General features: G+C 44.0%; 1 protein-coding gene across 7 annotated transcripts in view; it reads left to right on the top strand.

The window, feature by feature from the left end:
• The window catches only part of SVOPL (SVOP like), a 58,736-nt gene that overhangs the window by 14,468 nt on the left and 21,488 nt on the right, over positions 1-22,780 (top strand). For all 7 annotated transcript variants that reach the window (XM_078596879.1, XM_078596878.1, XM_078596877.1 and 4 more), the window contains exons 4-9: positions 2,862-2,960; positions 7,660-7,731; positions 18,941-19,065; positions 19,450-19,513; positions 20,708-20,833; positions 22,303-22,431. In XM_078596879.1, the coding sequence (XP_078453005.1) occupies positions 2,862-2,960; positions 7,660-7,731; positions 18,941-19,065; positions 19,450-19,513; positions 20,708-20,833; positions 22,303-22,431 (615 nt within the window). The remainder of the gene's footprint in view (positions 1-2,861; positions 2,961-7,659; positions 7,732-18,940; positions 19,066-19,449; positions 19,514-20,707; positions 20,834-22,302; positions 22,432-22,780) is intronic.

Genomic DNA, 22,780 nt, shown 5'->3' with positions numbered 1-22,780 from the left:
TTTTATTTTTATTATTTTAACATTTCCCTTCTACGTGACTTTAGCGAAAGAACCAAGAAGTCGCCTGACCATGTCAATTTAAGTCACTGCCGGAGATGCTGCTCATCGACAGGCTTCGCCGTTGATGATGTTCTCACTGTAGTGGATGGTTATCACGTAATTCACTTGTATTGGCCATAATGAAATTGAAACCACTAAAGCGGTCATATTACTTCAGGTGGTGCCGACAAGTCGGATATCTTGTCTGGGCTCATGGACTAATTCTCATCAAGCCTGATGGTTTCGATTTTAAGCTTTCGTGACTGCAGGGATTCATCTTCTTGGTTCTTTCGGTAAAGTCACAATTCCTCTTGATATGCAAATTCCTTTGTCAAGGCGCCCCTTCTCCCCTCCAACCCAGCTTAAATATGCGCTGCCAAGCCTGGTGGTGCCCATTCAGACGCTCTCTTTCCGACAGACCTGTTCTTCACCTGAGGACGGCTGCTTGTGTTGTGGCCGAAACGTCATGAGAATTATTTTATAATGTTTTATTTTTATTATTTTATTATTTCTCTTCTACGTGACTTTACCGAAAGAACCAAGAAGAGGCCTGATGGTGTAAAGTAGTTTCCAACTCGTATTATCCCTGCTGTCTCTCTAGCCTCTCTGTGTGCTATGAAGAGAAGGGCCTTATGCCCAAAACATCACCTATTTGATATATTTTTTTTATTTTTAGGCAGGGTTGTTGGCGATTGTGAACTTGTTTTGTTAATTTAGGGAAGGCACTGCGTGGATTAAATTATGTCAATGATTTATTAGCTGCAGGGATGGAGCCACATATTTTACGTTATTAGTTTTATCTACCATAATGTTTTTTTAAGCGAATGCATTGACAGTTTAAGTAGACTTAGGATTTATAGTGCCTGTCATCAAATTACTCGGAATGTACCCAATGTTGTCATATTTTTTAAGCTAAGCAGCTTTGAGCCTGGATCATGCTTGGATGGGCAACGACATTCCTAAAACAGGTGTCAGGCTCCTGTTGGGCTAAGCTGTCAGGACAAAGCAGTGCAGCAACATCTGTTGTTGCTACAATTGGGGAATTTGGCATCTATTCTGGTTCTCGATTTGAAGCTTTCGTGACTCCAAGGATTCATACTCTTAGTTTTTTCGGTAAAGTCACGTTGGTAAAAAATGAAATGAAAATTAATAAAGGAAAGTATTATTTAATTATTATTATTATTTTATTATTATTATTTTATTTTTATTTATTTTTATTTCATTTTTTACCTACGTGACTTTACTGAAAAAACTAAGATTATATATCTATTCTGGTGGCAGGAATTAATGTATTCAGAGATCTGGTACTTGTGTACACAACACTTGTATTGGGTTAAACGGTAATACCAGTGCACTGCACAGTTTTGACAGACCTAGACTGAGAAATATGTCTATGTTTGGTCTGTGCCTCCTCATCTTCACAAAGCAATACTGACTAGTTTTGGTCAAATCGCCCCATGGCCTGCGATACAAAAAGCGGTATGCGTGCATCACAGGCAGAAGAAGAGGTGTTAACAGTATGTATGGTAGATTTTATGTAACTTTATCGATATGAGGACAGGGAGTCAGAGGAGAAGAGGTTTTTTATTTCCTGGCACTAACAGTGTTAGGGAGTTGGCATAACGGGTGGCCAGGGGGTGGAGATTTCAGACTGTGGGCAGCAGCAGAAAAGGAGTGACCTCCCATTTAGTGGACATTTGTGGATTTCCTAGAACGCTTTGGTGTTCATGTGAATAGCACGTGAAGGAGAGTGGAGTGAGAAAATACAGAGGTTACTGTACTTTAAGTCCTCGCTTTACGCGTTTTGACACAACGCATTTTTTGCTATAACACGGTTCTTCTATTTTGCAACACTTCTTCGGTTTTTACCTCCACGTTTATAAACATACATTCAGATTACTTGGTTACTATACATTTCCATATGATGAGCCACTTTGTTGAGCTATTATTTGTTCCAAGATCGCCTCTCAAAAATAAATATATAGCTCAGTAGGCCTTACCTGGTAAAATAAAAAAATAAAGTTGAGTTTCTTGGACAATTCGGGACACGCCTGTTTTAATGCGGCTTCTGAGCAGTTCACGACAAATTATTTTCTCGACTTGTGTAGCTGAGCGGTGTTGGAATTCCGGATATACATGCGGAATGATTCAGTATTTGACGTACCCTCAGCTCAGTTTTTTGTCTCACCATGGGATGACTGCAGGCTGATTGTATAGTGCAAATATGATTCAAGTTTGTGTTGCTTTGTTTATTTATGCCCTGTAATGTATATACAGATATTTTCCAATGAACGTGGCACTTTTTAGGAAAGAATCTACCGCATGAAACGAGGATTTACAGTCGTGAGAATGTCAATATGTCGCATCTGAAAAAGCCGTAATCCACCTGTGGCATTAGTGAGACATTAATGGAATCCACACCTCTGTTTAATCAAGTTGGCAAGCCAGCTTCCTTACTGTAAACGTGTGGATACTGGGTAGCAATCCTGCAGTCAAACTATGGCCTCACGGTGGGCACAGGGGAAGCTTGATATAAGCGCAATCCTTGCAAGCAAGGCCAGCTGCACTTGTATAATAATCATTATTACAGCTTATATATCAACTTTCATAAAATCTCAGTGATGATGGGTGGGGTGTTGTCTAAGCATGCGTTGCTTATATGAGAACTGAGCTTATGTAAGGTGTGCTTATGTTCAACTTTTACTGAATTAATAAAATGGTGAACGAATCTTCAACCCTGAGCAGTACGCTGGGCGCGACTCGTACACTGGCCACATTGCCGTTGTTGAAGTTAACGGTCGGCGCGTGGACTTCCTGTGCAGATTGCCGAGTCGATGGAGATCATGTTGCTGTCGGTCATCTCCCCCACAATCCAGTGCGAGTGGCGGCTGCAGCAATGGCAGGTGGCTTTAGTGACCACGGTGAGTGTGCGGCACCTCCACTGGACTTGCCACCCAAGTTGCTCATATGCACACGGTTGTTATAAGTGTACTGATAAAATGACAGTGCATTCCTTTGATGTCTCCGTCACCAGCCATGATTATATACCACTGCTGGACGAAGGCTTCCTCCAGTCGTTGCCATCTTTCACAATCCTGTGATGTATTAATCCATCCATAATCAACGATTTTTGGGTTTAGATCGCGTTATTTATAAATGTGTCGTAACCCTCCACCACCCGACACGGCCAATCAGTAAAAAAGTGTCACGTTGACAAAAGACAAATAGTTCACTGCTTTAGCCCACCGGTGTGTTGAAGCGTGAAACCACAACATTTACAATTTGAGTACGACGTTTCGCTGGTAATTGCATCCAGCATCATCGGGCAATTCGCCAGAATGGTGAGGCTCTGCTGTGTCTCCCGTTCTTATATAGAGCAGCAGCAGGGTGACGTCATCATTAACTCATTAACTCATCAGGTGCAAAGATTTGAGGGGGGGGGTTATTGTAATTATATACTTGATTAGTCATAAGGCTATTGTTACGATGCGAGTTGTAGATTAGTAATCATTTGGAATGTGTTCTATTGTGATTATGCTACATTAATAATCAGTTAGTGCTTGTTTCCCTTATAAGGAATTGTAATGCATCTTATTTAATAATACGCTTCCAGGCCGCACTAAGCCTGTAGCTGTCTGAGCGATTAAAGTTATTTCTGTTTCTCTCAATCTCAATGGATTCTCTAATTAGTCTTTGCCAGTAGTAACTAGTTTTACACAACACTTCAACGTTGTCAAAATCAATTGAGTGTCCCTGTTGGCAAGCATGTTCTGCCACTGCCGACAGTTGTGTTTGCGATAGTTTAATATTTCTCTGGTGTTCTTTTAGTCTTACACTAACGTTACGCCCTGTCTGTCCAATATAGCATCTGCCACATACACAATTAATCCGATATACACCTTCTGCTGTATGGGCTACCAAAGATCCATAAAATCGGCATCCCTTTACGACCCATAGTCAGTACAATTGGCTCTGCCACATATAAATTAGCAAAATATGTAACTAAACAAATACAGCCCTACATCGGTAGGACATCATCATTCATAAGAAATTCAGAACATCTTGTGAATATGATCAAAGATATTAAACTTAACCCTAATGATATTTTGGTGAGTTTTGATGTGATTTCGCTATTCACTAAGGTTCCAGTGAGCGAGTCGCTTAAATTACTTGATACACTGGTAAAGAATACAGATTTACCAAAAGATATTCCGAAACTCGCTGACCATTGTTTAAATAACACTTACTTCTTATGGAGAGGTGAATTCTTTAAACAAAGGGAGGGAGCAGCAATGGGCTCTCCTTTATCTCCTGCTATAGCAAATTTGTACATGGAAAACTTTGAAACCAGAGCACTTGCCTCGAGCACATTAAAACCATCCTTTTGGTTTAGATATGTGGATGACACTTTGGTTGTCTGGCCACATGGTAAAGATACACTTAACGATTTTCTAAATCATCTCAATGCACAAAACCCGGCCATTCAGTTCACCATGGAAATGGAGGTGAATAACACACTCCCGTTCCTGGATATTTTACTTGGGCATGGCCTAAATGGTAAAATAACACACAGCGTTTACAGAAAGCAAACGCACACTGATGCCTATCTGAATGCGAAATCGCATCATCACCCAGCTCAGAAATCCTCTCTAATCAAGACGCTCATACATCGGGCTAAAACAGTGTCAGATGATGAAAGTCTAGTGAGAGAGATTAAACATGTTAAAGAAGCACTAAGACAGAATGGCTACAATAATGCTCAAATTAACAGAGCACTAAATGCCAAATCACGATCGCAAAGCAACACTGCTGAAAGCGATCAGATTATTAAAACAATAAAAATACCATTTATCTCAGGAGTAACTGACAAATTAGCCCGTGTTTTGCAAAAGCAAAACATTACAGTAAGATTTGGTACAGTACACAAAATTCAACAACTAGTAATGTGCACTAAAGACGAATTACCTAAATTATCAACAGAAGGTGTATATCGGATTAATTGTGTATGTGGCAGATGCTATATTGGACAGACAGGGCGTAACGTTAGTGTAAGACTAAAAGAACACCAGAGAAATATTAAACTATCGCAAACACAACTGTCGGCAGTGGCAGAACATGCTTGCCAACAGGGACACTCAATTGATTTTGACAACGTTGAAGTGTTGTGTAAAACTAGTTACTACTGGCAAAGACTAATTAGAGAATCCATTGAGATTGAGAGAAACAGAAATAACTTTAATCGCTCAGACAGCTACAGGCTTAGTGCGGCCTGGAAGCGTATTATTAAATAAGATGCATTACAATTCCTTATAAGGGAAACAAGCACTAACTGATTATTAATGTAGCATAATCACAATAGAACACATTCCAAATGATTACTAATCTACAACTCGCATCGTAACAATAGCCTTATTACTAATCAAGTATATAATTACAATAACCCCCCCCTCAAATCTTTGCACCTGATGAGTTAATGAGTTAATGATGACGTCACCCTGCTGCTGCTCTATATAAGAACGGGAGACAGCAGAGCCTCACCATTCTGGCGAATTGCCCGATGATGCTGGATGCAATTACCAGCGAAACGTCGTACTCAAATTGTAAATGTTGTGGTTTCACGCTTCAACACACCGGTGGGCTAAAGCAGTGAACTATTTGTCTTTTGTCAACGTGACACTTTTTTTACTGATTGGCCGTGTCGGGTGGTGGAGGGTTACGACACATTTATAAATAACGCGATCTAAACCCAAAAATCGTTGATTATGAACAATATTGGTCACGAAAGCCTACGTGTATTAATCCATCCAGCACGTACACCGAGGTGGACTTCCTTTCGGAGGTGTTCCATGCCTTAGCTCCCACAGTAATTATCCTTGACCATCGGCCATCATATCTCCAACCCAAGCCCACTTGCTTTTCTTAATTATTGGAATTATGTCTTTAACATGTTCTTCTTCGTGTCTCTCATTGTATGTCCAAGTCTATTTCTCTCCATGCATTTTTGTACATGTACGTTTCAGATTTTTTCCCTTTGTTTGTAAATCACCGTCGTCATGAACCATATACATGTAGACAATTGACTTATGCTGTAAGAACCTGATGGGCTTTGAAGCTCTTTGCCACTGGTGTCCAGCCCAAAGCTGGTCAGCAATGGTGGAAAGTAAGGAAGGATGCTACATAGGTAGATAAGTTAAGCAATCCAACATGCACTTGAACAATTCATCCGAATAATATACAGAGAAATAAATATCAGCAACAGTGTAAAATCATCATAGGCGGTGGTACTCTTTTTACACAGGCTCTATATCCTTTAAATATAGTGTTATTTATCTAACCGATTCTATTATTTGTACCAGTTTAAAAGGGTAAAAACCTACTACTATATTTTGCCACTGGTAAAAGAGATCTCAGTGTAAATGCTTACCCCGAGCTCTCAATACTCTGATATTGCACTGTGTTTGAGTTGTACGCCTTCTGGTGTCATCTGGTCCAACACCAATGGGGACTAGGCTCTAAAGAAAGCCGTCTCGGGTGTGGACCAATCAACTTCAAGGAGAGTGCATATTATTATCATTATCAGAGTTGCTTCTTTTTGTTTGCTTTTTTGACTACTTGTGTTGTGGTTATTGCAAACATGATGCCTTGAATAAAGGTGTCAGTTTTGTACCAGTTTAAAAGGGTAAAAACCTACTACTATATTTTGCCACTGGTAAAAGAGATCTCATAATCTTACAGTTTAATTTTCAATCCGTTGCTATGTAACAAATCCTCTATTCATTTGTTAAAATGCACTCTATAGGTTATTGAACTATTGTTTCCTTGCTTCATAGTCGACATTTAAATGTTAGTCGGTACAATAATGAATGGATAAGGGTATTTTTCACGATGTACAAAATAAACCCAAATTAAAATGTAGTCAGAGCAATGCTTTTCAGCACCATATGTTTCAGCAGGCCAACTCTACACTGACATTTGACCTATTCGAGCCATTAACCTGCCTTGTGTTCAACTGGTGTGAACCGTGCCAAAAATAACCCAGACATGAAAATGTGGCCTTGATGGTAGCCACGAGTCTCATCTGCAGTTGAGCACTCAGCATTGCTTTTATGATTCATATTACATCAGCCCAAAACTGATGTTTGCCTCAACCCAGTCACGTCTTCCACTCTACTTACAGAAGATGATTTATTTTGCCAGTATATAATTAACTGTATTTCATTGCATAATATTGACTATTGATGGCTTAAACGCTATCCTGATCATTTCCGACAAATTCAAATATTGAAAAGGCAACACCGTGAACGTTTGTGGCTATTGTCATTGGTGGCCGTTGCAGGTAAAGGTCAAAAGTGCAGCCCCACAATTGCTCACCCATGCCACTGCTGGCTGAAGGGCCCCCATTAGAGGGAGCCCTAGAGAGCCCCTCTAGAAGTAATTTGACCAACTCTTCCACAGCTGACCAGATGTCTTGAAGGAGGGTGGGAGTTAGCCATACTTTATTGTAGATCGTAGACGTGGATAATTTCCGGTTATTGTAACGTTGGCCAATGGTTGTGCTGTTAATTGCTCGTGACTGAAGGTGACAAGGGGCAAAATTTGATTCGAGTGCTTTTTCTGTAGATGGTGTTTTTCGGATTCATGCTGTCAAGTGGACCGTGCGGTTTTCTGGCTGATCGCTACGGCCGTTGGAAGGTTGGTTTGAACATTACTTCCCACATAAGTCACTGACTTGCTGCCTCTTGAATCAGCCACCGGGGAAATCGCGGCAGATTTTTCCAAAATGTAAACCGACTGTTAAAGAAACAAATGGTTATGGTGCAAGTCCCTCTTGTCTGTTTCAGTGTGTAACCAAAGCGGACTTGACAGCAGCCATTGTTCTGTTTGTTGGTAAGGTTTTAAGTGTTCATGCAAAGCTCGATAAGCCACAATCACTGTGCACATACAGGGGTGACCCAAAAGTTAGTTTACCGAGAAAATAATAATCTGTTTATTTCTCAGTAAACTAACTTTTGGGCCACCTAGTAGTTTATAAGAGTGCCATCACTCGTGTTTAACATTGGTGGTTGTTTATTAATTATTACATTGGCACCATGTTTTAATCTTTACCAATTTGATCAAAGTCATACAGCGATTTGGCAGCCAAGCAATTGAGTGTATTGAAGTAATAAGCATTGGTAACTGTTATTACATGTGTAGTGACATGGAATGGATCACCACGTAGCATAGCGTGGGTTGCTGGCAGAGAAGGGGATCTGCAGTTGCAGCAGCCCTGTCTGATAGCAGGTCACGTGATAAGCCAGAGAGAGGGATGTAGGGGACAGGTTACAGAGGGGGCACGTGAGGGAATCCCGGGAACCCGCTAGTAGGTTCTAGAAGGGGGGCGTGGCCGGTGCGGAGCGAGGCCACGCTGGGAGGATAAAAGGGGACCCCGAGCGAAGACTCTGGGCTGTTGCCTGGAGTGGGATCCCGCCGTGCTGCTGGAGTCTTCGCCGCCATCAACGTCGTCACCATCTCGGCGTCGTCAGTCAGACAGTCTGCCAGCTGTCCTGACTGGGAGCTGTGGTTACCTCTTGTGAACTGTGAAGGCTGCTAATAAATAGAGTGCATCCTACTCCTAGTGTCTCTGAGTCAGTCACTACACATGTTTACATCTGCACCAAATTTTTATTATGGCCAGTATGACCCAAGTCAAAGAGTGATGTGGCAGCAAAACAATTGGTTGTATTGAGCCAAAAAAAAGCAATAAAGTGACATTTGCACTGACCTGATAAAGTTGCGTGAGAAAGTCTTCACATTTGACGCATGGGAATGGCTGAATTTGACACTGGCAACAACTCGTGTGTGCAATGTGGAGAGTCACATGTGGCGTGTGCACCTTTATTCTCCCTCAGTTATGTCCCCAAGGAAAAGTTGAATTTCGAAGTTATTTTTAACGCAACTTGATTTAAATTAATGGGTTGCGTGGGTTCCTGATTTTTATGTTGACCAGATAATGTGCGATTGTTGAACTACTTGCAGGAGAAAAAAAGTCATTTTGAAATTTGATTAAAAAATCAGGTATTGGGCATTTTTTTAGTACAGCGATTTTAAATCATGTCTGTGCATGCCATTATATATTTATTTCATCATAACCAGTCAAATATATTTTCAGAACATAGTTTCCTAGCTCTCTCGCCTACTTCAGCATTTTCTTGATGTGGTTATTCCACCTGATGAAGATTGCTTGTGTTGCGATCAAAACGTCGTGATTTGTTTTATTTTATTTCTACCTACACTGTACGTGACTTTACCGAAAGAACCAAAGAGTATGGATTCCTGCAGTCACGAAAGCTTCAAATCAAGATTAGTTTCCTGCTTGTTAACATTTTAAAATAGTTATTTTATCTTTTCTTATTTTTATGTATGTGTCTTTCAATAGTCTCTGTCACATGGTACGCTAGTCAAATGTCATGTTTGACTATGACGTTTGCTAGTCTTGTACTGCATCTGATTAGTTATATTTTGAGTTTGCCATTTACTTTCTATCCTTGAGATGTTTTAACAATGATCTCACCTGCTATTTACTAAACCTGAAGGATTGTTTTGATTAACATTAAACCATCTCATACCTGGGGGGGAGCATTTTGCGCAATTACATTGCATGAGACTCTGTAGTATATGAGGTACATGGCTCATCCAGCGTGTATCTAAGCTTATCATGTAGCTTTTGTGTCACCGGTCCCAATTTTAAAATATTTTTTTCAAAGTTCTCAGAAACCATTTGACGTGTAAGACTCTCTTGTCTGGATAAAATCACATACAACAAAAAAAGCATTACACGTACACCTAAAAAAGCAACGTGACATTAAACAATATGAATGAAAATGTATTGTCTGTCACATTATTGCAGATAACTTCTGTAGCCTGATCTTTTGAACATGACAAACAAATATATTATAAAATCATATTTTATACTGTGTAATGTTTAACAACTGTATAAGGCTAAATATATGCCTACTTCTTAACATCAATTTTGCCCCGTAAATCGACACCTCAAATATAATTTGAAGTCTTGTGACAAATTTACGTTTATTTGGGCTTAAAATAATTTCACTCAATTTAATGGAACAGTTTCCCATCCTGTGGAAGTGCATTGTTGGTTTTTGTATGAAGCACAAAGGCCGTGAGCTTTTTGCACCTTTTTGTGTGTTGTTTGAAAAGTGGTTGTCTGGCCTGCACAATTTTTCTGTTACGATTGGATTGTTTAATGTTTTACAAATTTTATTTCATGCCAGCTGTTCGTAAGGCAAAGCATGCTCGGGTGGTGGAGGGTTACAACACATTTATAAATAACGCGATCTTAACCCAAAAACGTTGATTATGAATGCTCAAAGAACACTCCCAAACTTTGGAGGTGGCCGTATGGCTCAGGAGTCATAGTGCTGAGCCTTTAATTGGGATTTTGGGTTTGAATCCGTGTTTCAGCCAAAGGTAATTAACATCGGGTTCTTAAGTATCGCAAATGTAGTGACGTTCCCATAATATTAAGGTATTTTTTAATGTCATTTAGCTACATATTTTAAATTTCTATTTGAAGCTTTCGTGACTGCAGGGATCCATCTTCTTGGTTCTTTCGGTAAAGTCACGTAAAAGGGAAATAATAAAATAATAAAAATAAAGACAGCGTCTTTCCGACAGACCTGTTCTTCACCTGAGGACAGCTGCTTGCGTTGTGGCCGAAACGTCGTGAGAATTTTATTATGTTTTATTTTTATTATTTTATTATTTCCCTTTTACGTGACTTTACCGAAATGACCAAGAAGATGAAACTCTTAAGTTTTAATTTATATTTGTTCGAGTCTTGCTATTTTTTAAACTTTTTTTGTAGCAGGGCATTTGTTAAAGTGTACCCCGAGTGTGTGACATTTGAAGGGATCTCATGAGTAGCTCTGCGATGGCTCCTTCCTTAGCTTTCTCTATCACATTGGGGTGATGCACAATACTACGAAACTTGGAAATAGACACTGAAGCTCATGACATGATTAATTTAGAGAAAAAAAATCACAAACAATCAAAATTACAACTGAACCTGTATTATCAAAAAAGAGTAATCCCAACACAGAAGATCCCTGGGTTTGATCTTCCATGAATCTTATTGTCCACCCTCAACTGCATCCGCACAAACCATCGCAGATGCGGATATCTGATGCACAAATACAAAATTAATGACTCTCCAGTGGGCAACTGGTCATCCAGAATAAACCATACAACATTTATTGACGCAATGCCCTATCCACAAATACAAAGGAGACATCACAGCTGTACCCTCCGCTGCTCCTGACGCGGTTATCTGGCTTGACCACCTGCATTTGAAATTGTAGTTGCTGCTCTGCGTCTACTATATCAGCCATATGAAAGAAGAAAAATGGTCATTCAAATGCACGAAGAAAGTTTCCGCTAAGTGTTTTCTTCTCAACCTTTTGTACTTGTCACAAAACTGCATGGCCTGTCATTGGCTAAATAAACCGACACTCGCATCCACACCTCTCAATTGCCCGACACACCGCTCTGGTCTTACACTGGATGCAACAGCGTAACATGCTACATCACGCGACATCGGTCTGCAGCTCTGATCCATATGTCCCATCGTGCCCTAATGCTTTACAAAATACTGTATAATGCGGATTGACATATGCCCTTAGGCTGGACACTTATCCTGATGCCCTGGCTTGTCTCATATTTTCACGGACGTGTCAGTTACTCCTCTCTCGAGCACGCGGTCTCATGCGCTGACATTTGCTTCACTTCTTTCGGCGAACGTGCGTCTCCCGTGACCGTGACAAGCTCTCGAGACAGCTTTTTTTTGGTCTGAGCCTGAAAATGAAATATTTGTATGCCCTTTTCATTAAAAAAAATCGGCAGCTCCAAAGTTTTGTGCGGGCTTTCAGCTGCGGCCAGCAAGAGGAGAAAAAACCCTTAGGTGCTTTTGTAAGAGGAGTGGCTGTTTTATGGAAGGATTCATAAATCAGAATTTTGGGGCGTTCTTGCATCATCTCACCACTCAATCATGAGCACAGCTCCAGCAAAGTGGCGTTTGCGTGCTAGGACCTGAAACAGTTTGCTGGTTGTCAACATTTTCACTGCACCCTTCCCATGGTTGGAAATAGCACTTAATAGCCTGGGAAAACTGAGCACCTGCGTTTTGCAGGTTATTGAAAGCTAAGCAATACAGATTGGGTTATGCAAAGACTATAAAATAAACGTTTCCAAATGCTGCGTTTTATTTAGAAAACGTCAGTGTTTGAAGATAAAGAGCAAGGTTTTGTGACCCTTTTGTTCAGCTTTTAACATTGAAAATTAAAACGTGATCAGTATAGGCCAATATGATAACGTTTGCTCTGCTAAAGGCAATGCTTTCAGGGAAAAGCGATATCAATGTGAATATTGAAATGATGACGGCATATTTAACATAAGCCTCATCAGACAGTCATCGACTTATGAACACAATTCGCTCCTGAGACCTGTTCATAAGTCGAACAGTTCATAAGTCGGAACACAATAATGCACTATTTAAATGCCCATACGGTCAGTGTTATGGAAAGCATTGTTAAACTCATAAATAAGAAGAAATATTATAATGTTGCATCTAACACAAAAAAAGATACTGTATAGTAAATAAAACATAAAGTAGCATAAATATTTTTAAAAATCTGTTTATTTTCACTTACCTTGAGTTCTATGTTGGCTTGCTTGTTGGAAGGGATGCAATGAGTCATCACAATTGCACACACACACGAAAGCACTCACGCACAACAACCGCCATTCGCTACTAAGTGGCGGTGACGTCACCATGACGCTTGTGCCAGGCTATGTGCACCTTGAGGCTACGTGAAGTGTCGAACGCCCGCTGGCACGAGGTCACGGGCCAGACCCAGATGCCACAGGTCGACTGACTGAGACGACTGGCTGATGCACCACCTGTGCCGCCTACTGTGCCAACTTGCTGTGCTTTAGCCACCCGGCGCTCCGCTCGTTGTTTTGAGCGTCGCTCCTCCGCCCTCCGTTGTTGGAGGGCGACTGCCTCCAACTGCCCAGTAGCGTCCTTCACAAGCCTCCACAGAGGCCGATCTTGACACCGCTGGTACCAGTCATCGGCAAGTCCACTCAGCTCCACGTCCTCCTGTACCACATCACTCCATCTCTTCTCTAGCCCGTGCCGCACCTGTTCAACCCCCTCGATCCGGCCGAACCAAAGCTGTTTAGGCATGCGGTGGCTGGGCATGTAGGCTACATGACCCAGCCAACGCAGCCTTGCCTGCCGGAGGAGCTCACCGATGGGACTTTGCCCAGATCTTTCAAGGATTTGTGAGCTTCTAACTGGTTAAACCCAGGATGGATCGTAGCCAGGCCAGCCTACATATTTCTAACCGGCGAAGATGTTCCATTAGGGGTGTCCACGTTTCGCAAGCGTAGAGAAGGCAGGGAATGACCGTGGCTGAGAAAACCTGAAGCTTCGTGCGGAGCAATAGACCAGGTAGTTTCCACACAGCGTTACGCAACCGATGAAAAGATAATGCCACTCGACTGATTCGGAGTGAGACCTCTGCTGTTAAACTGGAGCCGGTCATGAGGACACTGGCAAAGTATGGGAAACTCTCCACTTTCTCCACAACTGCCCTATCACCAATTGGGATTTGTGGAGGTGGAGTTTCCGATGGTACAAAATACCCAGGCAGGTGCTTAGTTTTGGTGGGGCTGATGGTAAGGCCCCACCTCTTAGTGGCACGCTCCAGTTTCAGCAGCAGTGTCTCCAACTCCTCCTCTGAATGAGCAGCAATTGCCAAATCATTGGCATACATAACGTGGTTGACCAATGGGGAGCCATCCCTTGACCACACCCGGGCATCGATCAGCCTCCCACGTAGTTTTACTCGGGCCCGCTCACCATCATGAAGGTCCTTAATGATCGTGAGCAGAGTGTCAGGGACTCCAAAAGCACGAAGAACAACCCAGAACCGAGGCCTACTGATGGTATCATAGGCCTTGACTAGGTCAATAAAGCAGAGATGTAGGTCTTGTTGGAATTCCCTACACCTCTGTTGTAGCAGATGGACAGAAAATATAGCATCTGTGCAGGACCGCCCTTTCCTGAAACCCCATTGGGGCTCTGTAAGCCTCTCCTCAGCGTGCCTAGCAAGGCGATGTTGAATAATCCTTGCCAGAACCTTTCCCGGCACACTGAGGAGTGAGATGCCCCTGTAGTTATTACAGTCTGTGCGGTCCCCCTTCTTAAAGAGGGGTACCACCAGGGCATCTTTACAATCCTGCGGAACCCGTCCAGTGGTCCTAACTGTTATGATGTCATGTAGGGTAGTCTGTGCACAAACGCACCCTACCTCAGCATTTCGCTTGGGAGATCATCTCTGCCTGGTGCCTTTCCTGGTCTCAGACTCTGGATCACCTTCAGTACTTCTTCAACAGATGGCACCTCAGCCAGCCACTCACAGGGGGTGACTTCTTCCTCCAATATTTTAGGCACCGCAGCCTCGGCAGGGTCCTCCCCACTTTGTGGCACGTTGTTTTCCTGGCTGAGGGATTTCCCCTCCCCCAGGACCTCACAGAAATGCTCAGCAAATCTGCAAACCTGTTCCTGGGGGTTGGAGATTGGATCACCGTTTTTTCCACTAATGATGGTAATATTTGTGGCGCTGTGGGTTACTTTTTTTATGGAGTTAGATAGGGATTTGTGATCGCGGGCCACTGAGGCAGAATCCATCTCCTCATCAACCCGCAACCACCACCCATCCTTGCAGCACCTCACAGCTCTCCGAACCTTCGAGCGACGGCTGCGGTACGCCTCCTCATTCTCTGACGTGGGATGCTGTAGACGATTAGAGTGAGCCTGTCGCTTTTTCTCAACCATCCTGAACACCACCTCTGTCAGCCGGGGTCTCTGGGGAGGTCTGGACCGCGTACCCAAAGCAGCCATTGCAGCTGCATGAGTCACAGTCCAAACCTCGCCCATTTACCCTCGACATCAGGAGGAGTGGGGGACGATGCCAACCCCAGCCGCAAGCGATGATTAAATTCTCGCTTGCAACTTTCATCACCTAACGGAGACCAGGCCACCTTAGGTTGGAATGGGGTCCTGGGTGTGTACACCCACCACCGGAGTGGAAGAATGGCAGGCACATCTTACTAGTCGATGGTCAGAGGGCAGATCAGCTCCACGGTTGGTCCTGGTGTCAAGGACATGGGCTCGCATCCGCTGGTCCGTCACTATGTAGTCCAGCAGATGTTCTTGCTTGGACCCGGCATGCATCCATGATGTTGTGTGGATGCGCTGATGCCAGAACAGCATGTTGGTAATTACAAGCCCATGGGCTGCACAAAAATCTAGCATCCTCCTACCGTTATTGAGCTGATCTGGCCCATGCCTTTCAATCATTCCAGACCAGGTGCCAGCATCATGACCAACTCGGGCATTGAAGTCACCCAACAAGATGACTCGATCCCGAGGGGCCACGTTAGCCATGCACCTGTGACAGGTCATAGAAGGCATCTGACTCATGGGCCTTGCCTGCATCCCTCCTCCACGGATGTTCGTCATCGGTGGGGGCATAAGTAACCACGACCACCACTCATCGCCTCCGGTTGATGGGAAGGCGAGCCCAAAGTAGCCTGGGGCCTACAGCTTCCCACACCTCACTGCCATGCTGCCACGCCCCCTTCATTATTTTGTTCAGAAGAGCCACACCCTGTTGTTTAGCAGTCTCCTGCCCCGAGTAGAGGACTGTCCACCCCTCATGGTGGCAGGAGCCAGAGCCAGTCCACCGGTCCACCGGACCTGAATGCCACAGAGATCCAGGCGGTACCGGTCCACTTCCCGACAGAGGAGTGGCAGCCTCTCCTCCGCAGTAAGCATTCGAACATTCAACGTGGCCATCCGTAGTGGCTTTTTGTTGTTTCTGGAGGAGACCTGAGAGTAAAGATGCAATCTCCTGGCTCCGCCAAATGGGGTTTGGCCAGGAGACGTCATAGACGCCTGTACCCCCGGGGCCTCCGGCACAAGCTTATTAATTAGATATTTTAGTCGTGGTTTAGTGGTAATTTATTGAAGGTGGAGGGGTTACCAGCCCCTCGCACTCGTCCAGAGCCCCCATTTAGCCGCTGTGATGGTCACAGATGCCCTGAGGGGAAAGGCCAATCGGAATTGGCCCTCCCTCCACGGCACTGCCTACGACAACGTTGCCCGTCTGGCACCACGATGAGGTAGGGGGTTGTTCTGCCACACTCACGCACACACACAGACACACCAACGATCCCCTGTGTCGCCTTAACAGGCTGTTGGGGCAAGTACTGTTAGCAAGCACCCCTGTGAAGGCCGGCACGGCACATGAGGGGGTGAGTGGCCAGCACCACCCCCAACTGCCGTTGTCTCCCCATTAGCGATATTTACACAATGCGCCAGGCACTCATTTGAGGCTGAGTCGACCTAGGGGAGGCCCAGGATCCAGTCAGATAATCGTCACTGGTGTTGGTCGTGAGCGGAAATTGAACTCGGGTAGCCAGGTTGGTAGTACAGCGCACTATCGCTAACTGCTACACTACCGCTCCCCCACACTCACTTTCATACAAACTTACACGCATATACACATGCTCGAGCACACACCCACAAAACCTCCTAGCGTGAGGATCGCTCCACTGAATAAAATAGTTCCGCGATTCAGTTTGCAAAATGTTTTAATATTTCATGGAAAAATGGTTTGTAAGTGTTGTGGTTTCGTAAGTCGGGTGTTCGTAAGTCGATGACTGACTATAATACAAACCAGAGCTGACCAAGAGCATGTTGGAGTGCTTTGGGGATTTTTTTTTTATAAAACCACTTGAAGAAGCAAATTTTTTTTTATCCGTGTATGTTGCTCTCTATCACATGGATTGTAAAACAACATGTGGGCACTTAGAAATAAAATATAACAAAAGCTAAAACGTGTGCAAAATCAGCATGGATAGATGCATGCTTCAAATGACACTTGAGATGGATGTATGTTGAACTTCTTTCACACCGTCCGTAGCCAGCTGTGATAATCGGAGGTGCTCGCGAACAGGTTAGAGACCGGAATAGGAACCTGTGGATCAGGAAAAAAAAATCACAAATCAGAAAAATCACGTTGACTGTTGAGGAAAGTAAGTAAGTGAGTGGGCTTGGCCAGGACACACCAATAGAGACGGTGTGATCGCCGACAGATGAGACTAGTGATGGAATGGCAGCCAAACCAGGGGACACACCCGAGTTGACTATCACCATGGAGATGGAGCCATGAGATCAGTTTACATACAGGAGTGAGACGCTTTGTGTTACTGCGGGCACGAGGAATGGCGACGGAGTAGTAGGGGGCCTTTGCCCATGCACCGGCTAAACAGTGGCTAATGATTGTGATAATGATGGTGGTGATATGCTACTTCGTGCTTGTGTCCATGTGTATGAAGTGTGGTGGTTAACGCTCTGCTCTATGAACCCGGCACTCCAGAGTTCGATTCCCGCTCACGGCCAACACCAATGATGAATAGGACCCTGCGGGGTGGGCTGGTAGGAATAATACTTAGTACCGGTACAGGGATATTGACCGGGTATAGAGGAGTTAAAGAAAAAATTACTGTATTCTAGTGTAACGTTAATTAAAAGTGTTTGTTTTGACAAGAAACGCTGTGAGATTTAAAGACTCGTAGTCTTTCATTTCCAAACGATTACATCTGAGATTAATTGACCACCACCTTCTGCACTAGGCCTCGCGAAGCCTCCCGCACTAGGCCTCGCGAAGCCTGCTGCACTAGGCCTCGCGAAGCCTTCTCTGCAGTAGACTTAGCAAAGCCTTCTGCACTAGGCCTCGCGAAGCCTCTGCAGTAGGCCTCGCGAAGCCTTCCCTGCAGTAGGCATCGCAAAGCCTTCTCTGCAGTAGGCCTCGCGATGCCTTTTCTGCAGTAGGCCTCGCAAAGCCTGCCGCACTAGGCCTCGCGAAGCCTGCCGCACTAGGCCTCGCAAAGCCTGCTGCACTAGGCCTCGCGAAGCCTTCTCTGCAGTAGACTTAGCGAAGCCTTCTGCACTAGGCCTCGCGAAGCCTCTGCAGTAGGCCTCGCGAAGCCGCACTTTTCGTGCACAAATAAGGCGATTAAATGTATCTCGTCTCTGTGTTAATAAGCCTGCCGCACTAGGCCTCGCGAAGCCTGCCGCACTAGGCCTCGCGAAGCCTGCCGCACTAGGCCTCGCGAAGCCTTCTCAGCAGTAGACTTAGCGAAGCCTTCTGCACTAGGCCTCGCGAAGCCTCTGCATTAAGCCTCGCGAAGCCGCGCTTTTCGTGCACAAATAAGGCGATTAAATGTATCTCGTCTCTGTGTTAATAAGCCTGCCGCACTAGGCCTCGCGAAGCCTGCCGCACTAGGCCTCGCGCCGTGCTTTTCGTGCACAAATAAGGCGATTAAATGTATCTCGTCTCTGTGTTAATAAATGTTTCTTGTCTCTGTTAAAAAAACGTGCTGCGTTTCAGTAAAATAATTTTGAAGCGAAGTTTAAAGTTTCGCCGTGAGGCGCCGGAAGCGACGGCCATCTTGTTTAGTTCACAGATCGCAGGGGGAGCGGGCGGCCATCTTGTCGGACAGACGGACAGACGGACGGACGGACGGACGGACGGACACATTAATCTATTGGTGATCTGGTCCACTTCGTTCCTACCAGTATTATCTTAACCCGTCCAGGGCCTCCCCTAGGGGTGTAAAATTATTGCCACTGGAGAGACAAAGGCGGTCGGGCGTGGTGCTTGCAACCCACCCCCCCGTGTACCGTGCCGGCCTTCATAGGTGCTCACGAATAGCACTTGCCCCAACAGTCTGTTAAAGGCTATACGGGGGATCTTTGTCTTTGTAGGTGCTACTGCTGGTGACCATATGGGGCAGCTATTGGTCTGGAATATCGTCCTTCTCCCCAACCTATGGCTGGTTTGTCTTTCTCCGCTTCCTCATGGGCTGTGGCATCGGTGGCCAATCCCAGGGGTGAGTGAGGCACGGTTCTGTGAACGCACTCTCGAGAAAAAATTCTGCACACAATTGTTAAAATGTCTTACTTTGTACTCGTCATGAGCGGTCATTGGCATTGCTTAATACAATGCCTCATTAAATACCATACATTTACTGCAGTCGATTATAAATCACATTTCTCAGATCGATTTTTAACCGCAAAGGGCTAAAACACCAAGAGGCTAGCATCACAACACTAAATAACTACGTAAAGGATTTTACATTCCCTTTGTGATAATATCCATTTACTGCCCATGCATTGCTGATATATCGTAAGCGGTTTTAACAGATAACAGAGATGAGCCACAATACAGAAAGAGGCTTTAACCGTGCATCTGTGGTCTTGCCCTGTGTCTGCAGGTTTGTGCTGATGTCTGAGTTCATGCCATCCACTGCCAGAGGAAAAGTTCTTCCAATGAGCCAGGTCAATCATGGCATACGTGTGCATGTTTAAGGTCCACTGCTTTACAGCTGCCTGTGCAGTTGAGAAGTTGTCATTGTTGAATATAATATTCTGATTGTACTTGAACTATTTAAATTTAAATGGAATAGTTAAGTACATTAAAACAATGTCATTATTATGTATTATCGCAAGCATAACCCCAATTATAATACGTCTGCCATATGTAAAACTTCGAAACAATAGAAAAAATGACAAAACATTGAAAGACTGATGACCAGTACTGTCTAAACCCTGCGTTGCACAGGGAGAGCTGCCACTGGGCACCCCCATGGTTTGACTGCAGCAGGGCACTGACAAGTGGTATAGATGAGATACGATGCAAGGTGCTTTGAGTTGCTGAAGTTTTCAAGCTCTCAATAAAAATGCAGATCTTTAAATTCTTATAAAATATGGGGTGGTGATGCTAGAATACTAAAAGCGTGTCCTACACAGATATTTTCTGGGAATCTTCTGTCAAATACGGGTGTGTAAATACGTGTGAAATATTGACAGTCTGTGAGGACTCATGTGTTGTGCTGTCTTCTTAATTCATGTTTAATGCCACCTGAAAAAACACGGATCATTGGTGTGTGAGCAGCACATGCATGCTGACTTCCACGTCTTATTTTTTTCCATGTAAATATTGTTGATAGATGTGGAAGTCGGATGTTTGCAGATTGAAACTAGAGGGTTGATATTTATCCTCTTGGGTTTTTAACCAGCATCGACTATGGGCCACATGAGTTAACACATAGACACAAACACAACTATAATAGAGGTTTTTGTAGGTTAGATTGCGTAAATATATAAATGTTTCATTAAACCCGCCACTACCTGACACAGCCAACTAGTAAGGGTTGTCACGGAAGCAGAGCATGCCAATTCGTCACTAGTATAGCACGCCGGTGTGTTGGAGAGACCAAGCCACAACATTTACAATCGGAGTGCGACGTTTTGCCAGTAATTACAACTAGCTTCATCAGGCGACAGCCAGATTTGTGGAGAGGTCCACCTGTTTCATTCCTTATATAGAGGCGTAGATGTGGTGACCAAACTTCTGTGCTCTTGAGTCAATGCACATTATGCATGCGCATTATGCGGGCCCTCTATTATGGATGATATTGGTCGCAAAAGCCTACGTGTTAAATTGACAAACGCAACTGTGTGCGTGATCAGGTGTTCTGGGTGCTGGGCTCCCTGCTGGAGGTGGTGCTGGCATATCTTATCCTGCCTACCCTGGGCTGGGCCTGGCTCATCCGCATCTCCACCATCCCCAGCTTCATCCTTCTCATTGCCTTTAAGGTGCTCATCGGGACGTGCTCGTTATACGGCAGCGGCGATATGGTAGCCACCTGTCCAGGTTTTCCTCGGATTGTCCTCTCTTTAGTGTAGCTGCTGTCCTCGGAATTATGTCTTCTCGGTAAATTCAAAGTACTGGTGTTATCGTTTGTCAAATAATACACCATACCAGACAATGCGTTTAATGCAGATATTCTCTCCTTTCCATGATATGTCCCCGTGTTTTGTACACCAAAGATGACAATCATGTGTGGCACATGCACACTGAGATGTGGGTAACCTTGGTATTGAAGAACATTATTTGGCGGTACTGCATTGGTTGTGCAAGCATGGCCCCATCACAGCCTTTGTATCAGCCACGTCCACTTGTGAATGTTCCATGAATAGTGACATTAGTTCACATTTTATATAAGGTCAAGGCTTTGCTGTGGAGATGTTTCCTTTTTGAAATATCACAACTATTAACTTTTAGACATCTGGTAGAGTTACTCCAAGTCTTTATTGAGGTCACATTAAATTGTATCATATATGAGTAAACAATTACATTTTATGGGTGTTTTTTACTGGCTAACCGCTGGTAAATATATATATTTTTAATTGTCATACAAATTAATGTGATTAATATATTTTTTATGAGGTGCAGCAGCAACACAATGATTTGCACACTACGCTGTGAACTCGACCACATGGCCATGTCTAACATCGATGGGGAGTGATACTGGTAGGAACCTCCTGGTTAAACCAGCCCACAGGGGATTATTGTGTCCGTCCGTCGTGCAGGGAGGGGCTGGGTGGGGAGGGTGGGGCTGGGTGGGGTGTGGGAGGGGTGGGGCTGGGTGGGGAGGGGCTGGTCACCCCGTGGTGCCCTTATAAAACTCAACGTTTAACCCACTCACGCCGGCTTGTGCCCACCCTCACAGTCGGGCATATTTGCGGAATACACCATGCCGCCGTTCACCCTGGCCATTGACCGAGCAACCCAACGTTCCTACCAGCTCCCTCCGCAGGAATGTGTTATCTGAACCAGGTTCTGGCCTCCACCCCCACTCCTTGACCCCAACCTGAACCAAACAGCTTTGTGACCTGCGGTCAAACATCCACCATGACCGAGAGGATTGGGTAGGCGGTCATCAAGCAGTGGATGAAAAATGGGCAGTAACATTATTCTGATATCTACTTTTTAACCATGAGCTACACATCAAACATTATTAGTGTTGTGTTTTATAGATAGGTCAGATAAACAACCTCAAATATATAACAATTCATAAGGACCCATAAGAAGTCGGGGTAACACTGTGATGTCATGGTATAAACATCGTTCTTTCATGTGTTCATTTTTAATTAATATATTTTAAAAGCACTTAAGTGTTTTTTTATGGTTGGGAGTGTGCACATGTTTGATAAAAATTGCTTTCAATTACAACCGGTTTGTTGGGTGTACGCCTGTGGTTTATTTGTATTTTTTTTGTCAGTTTATCCCAGAGTCTGCACGATACCTGGTGTCTGCTGCAAAACCGGACAAGGCCCTTATGACTCTTGCAAAGATCGCAAAGATGAACAAGACCACTCTACCCCAGGGCACATTGGTGGAACCTCCAGCAGTAAGCTACAATTAAAATTTAATTACCTCCTTGCATTTTGAAAACTATCTGCCTAATCTGCCCTTTCATTACATTTTTATTCTACCAGTTGACTGAATCGTTTTTTTTCAAAGTCATTATCATGCCACAAAATGTCTCATCTTGAAAATGCCACAAGATGGTGATCATATTCACGTGCAAAAATGGATGGTTGATTGTGCAGACATGCAGCAAGCAAGGGCAGAGCGTTGTGATGGTAGTGTGTGAGTGTGATAATAGTTGTATGAGTTGATACAAGATTACTCTTTTTCATGGGGGGGTAATATTCGGTGACCTAGAAGGTGACATCATGGGGACTGGAGCACCACAC

Source organism: Lampetra planeri, chromosome 8, assembly GCF_965212315.1.
Source record: "Lampetra planeri chromosome 8, kcLamPlan1.2.h2, whole genome shotgun sequence".
Lineage (NCBI taxonomy): Eukaryota > Metazoa > Chordata > Hyperoartia > Petromyzontiformes > Petromyzontidae > Lampetra > Lampetra planeri.
Note: the sequence above shows the minus strand (reverse complement) of the source record. Positions and strands in the feature narration are given on the sequence as shown.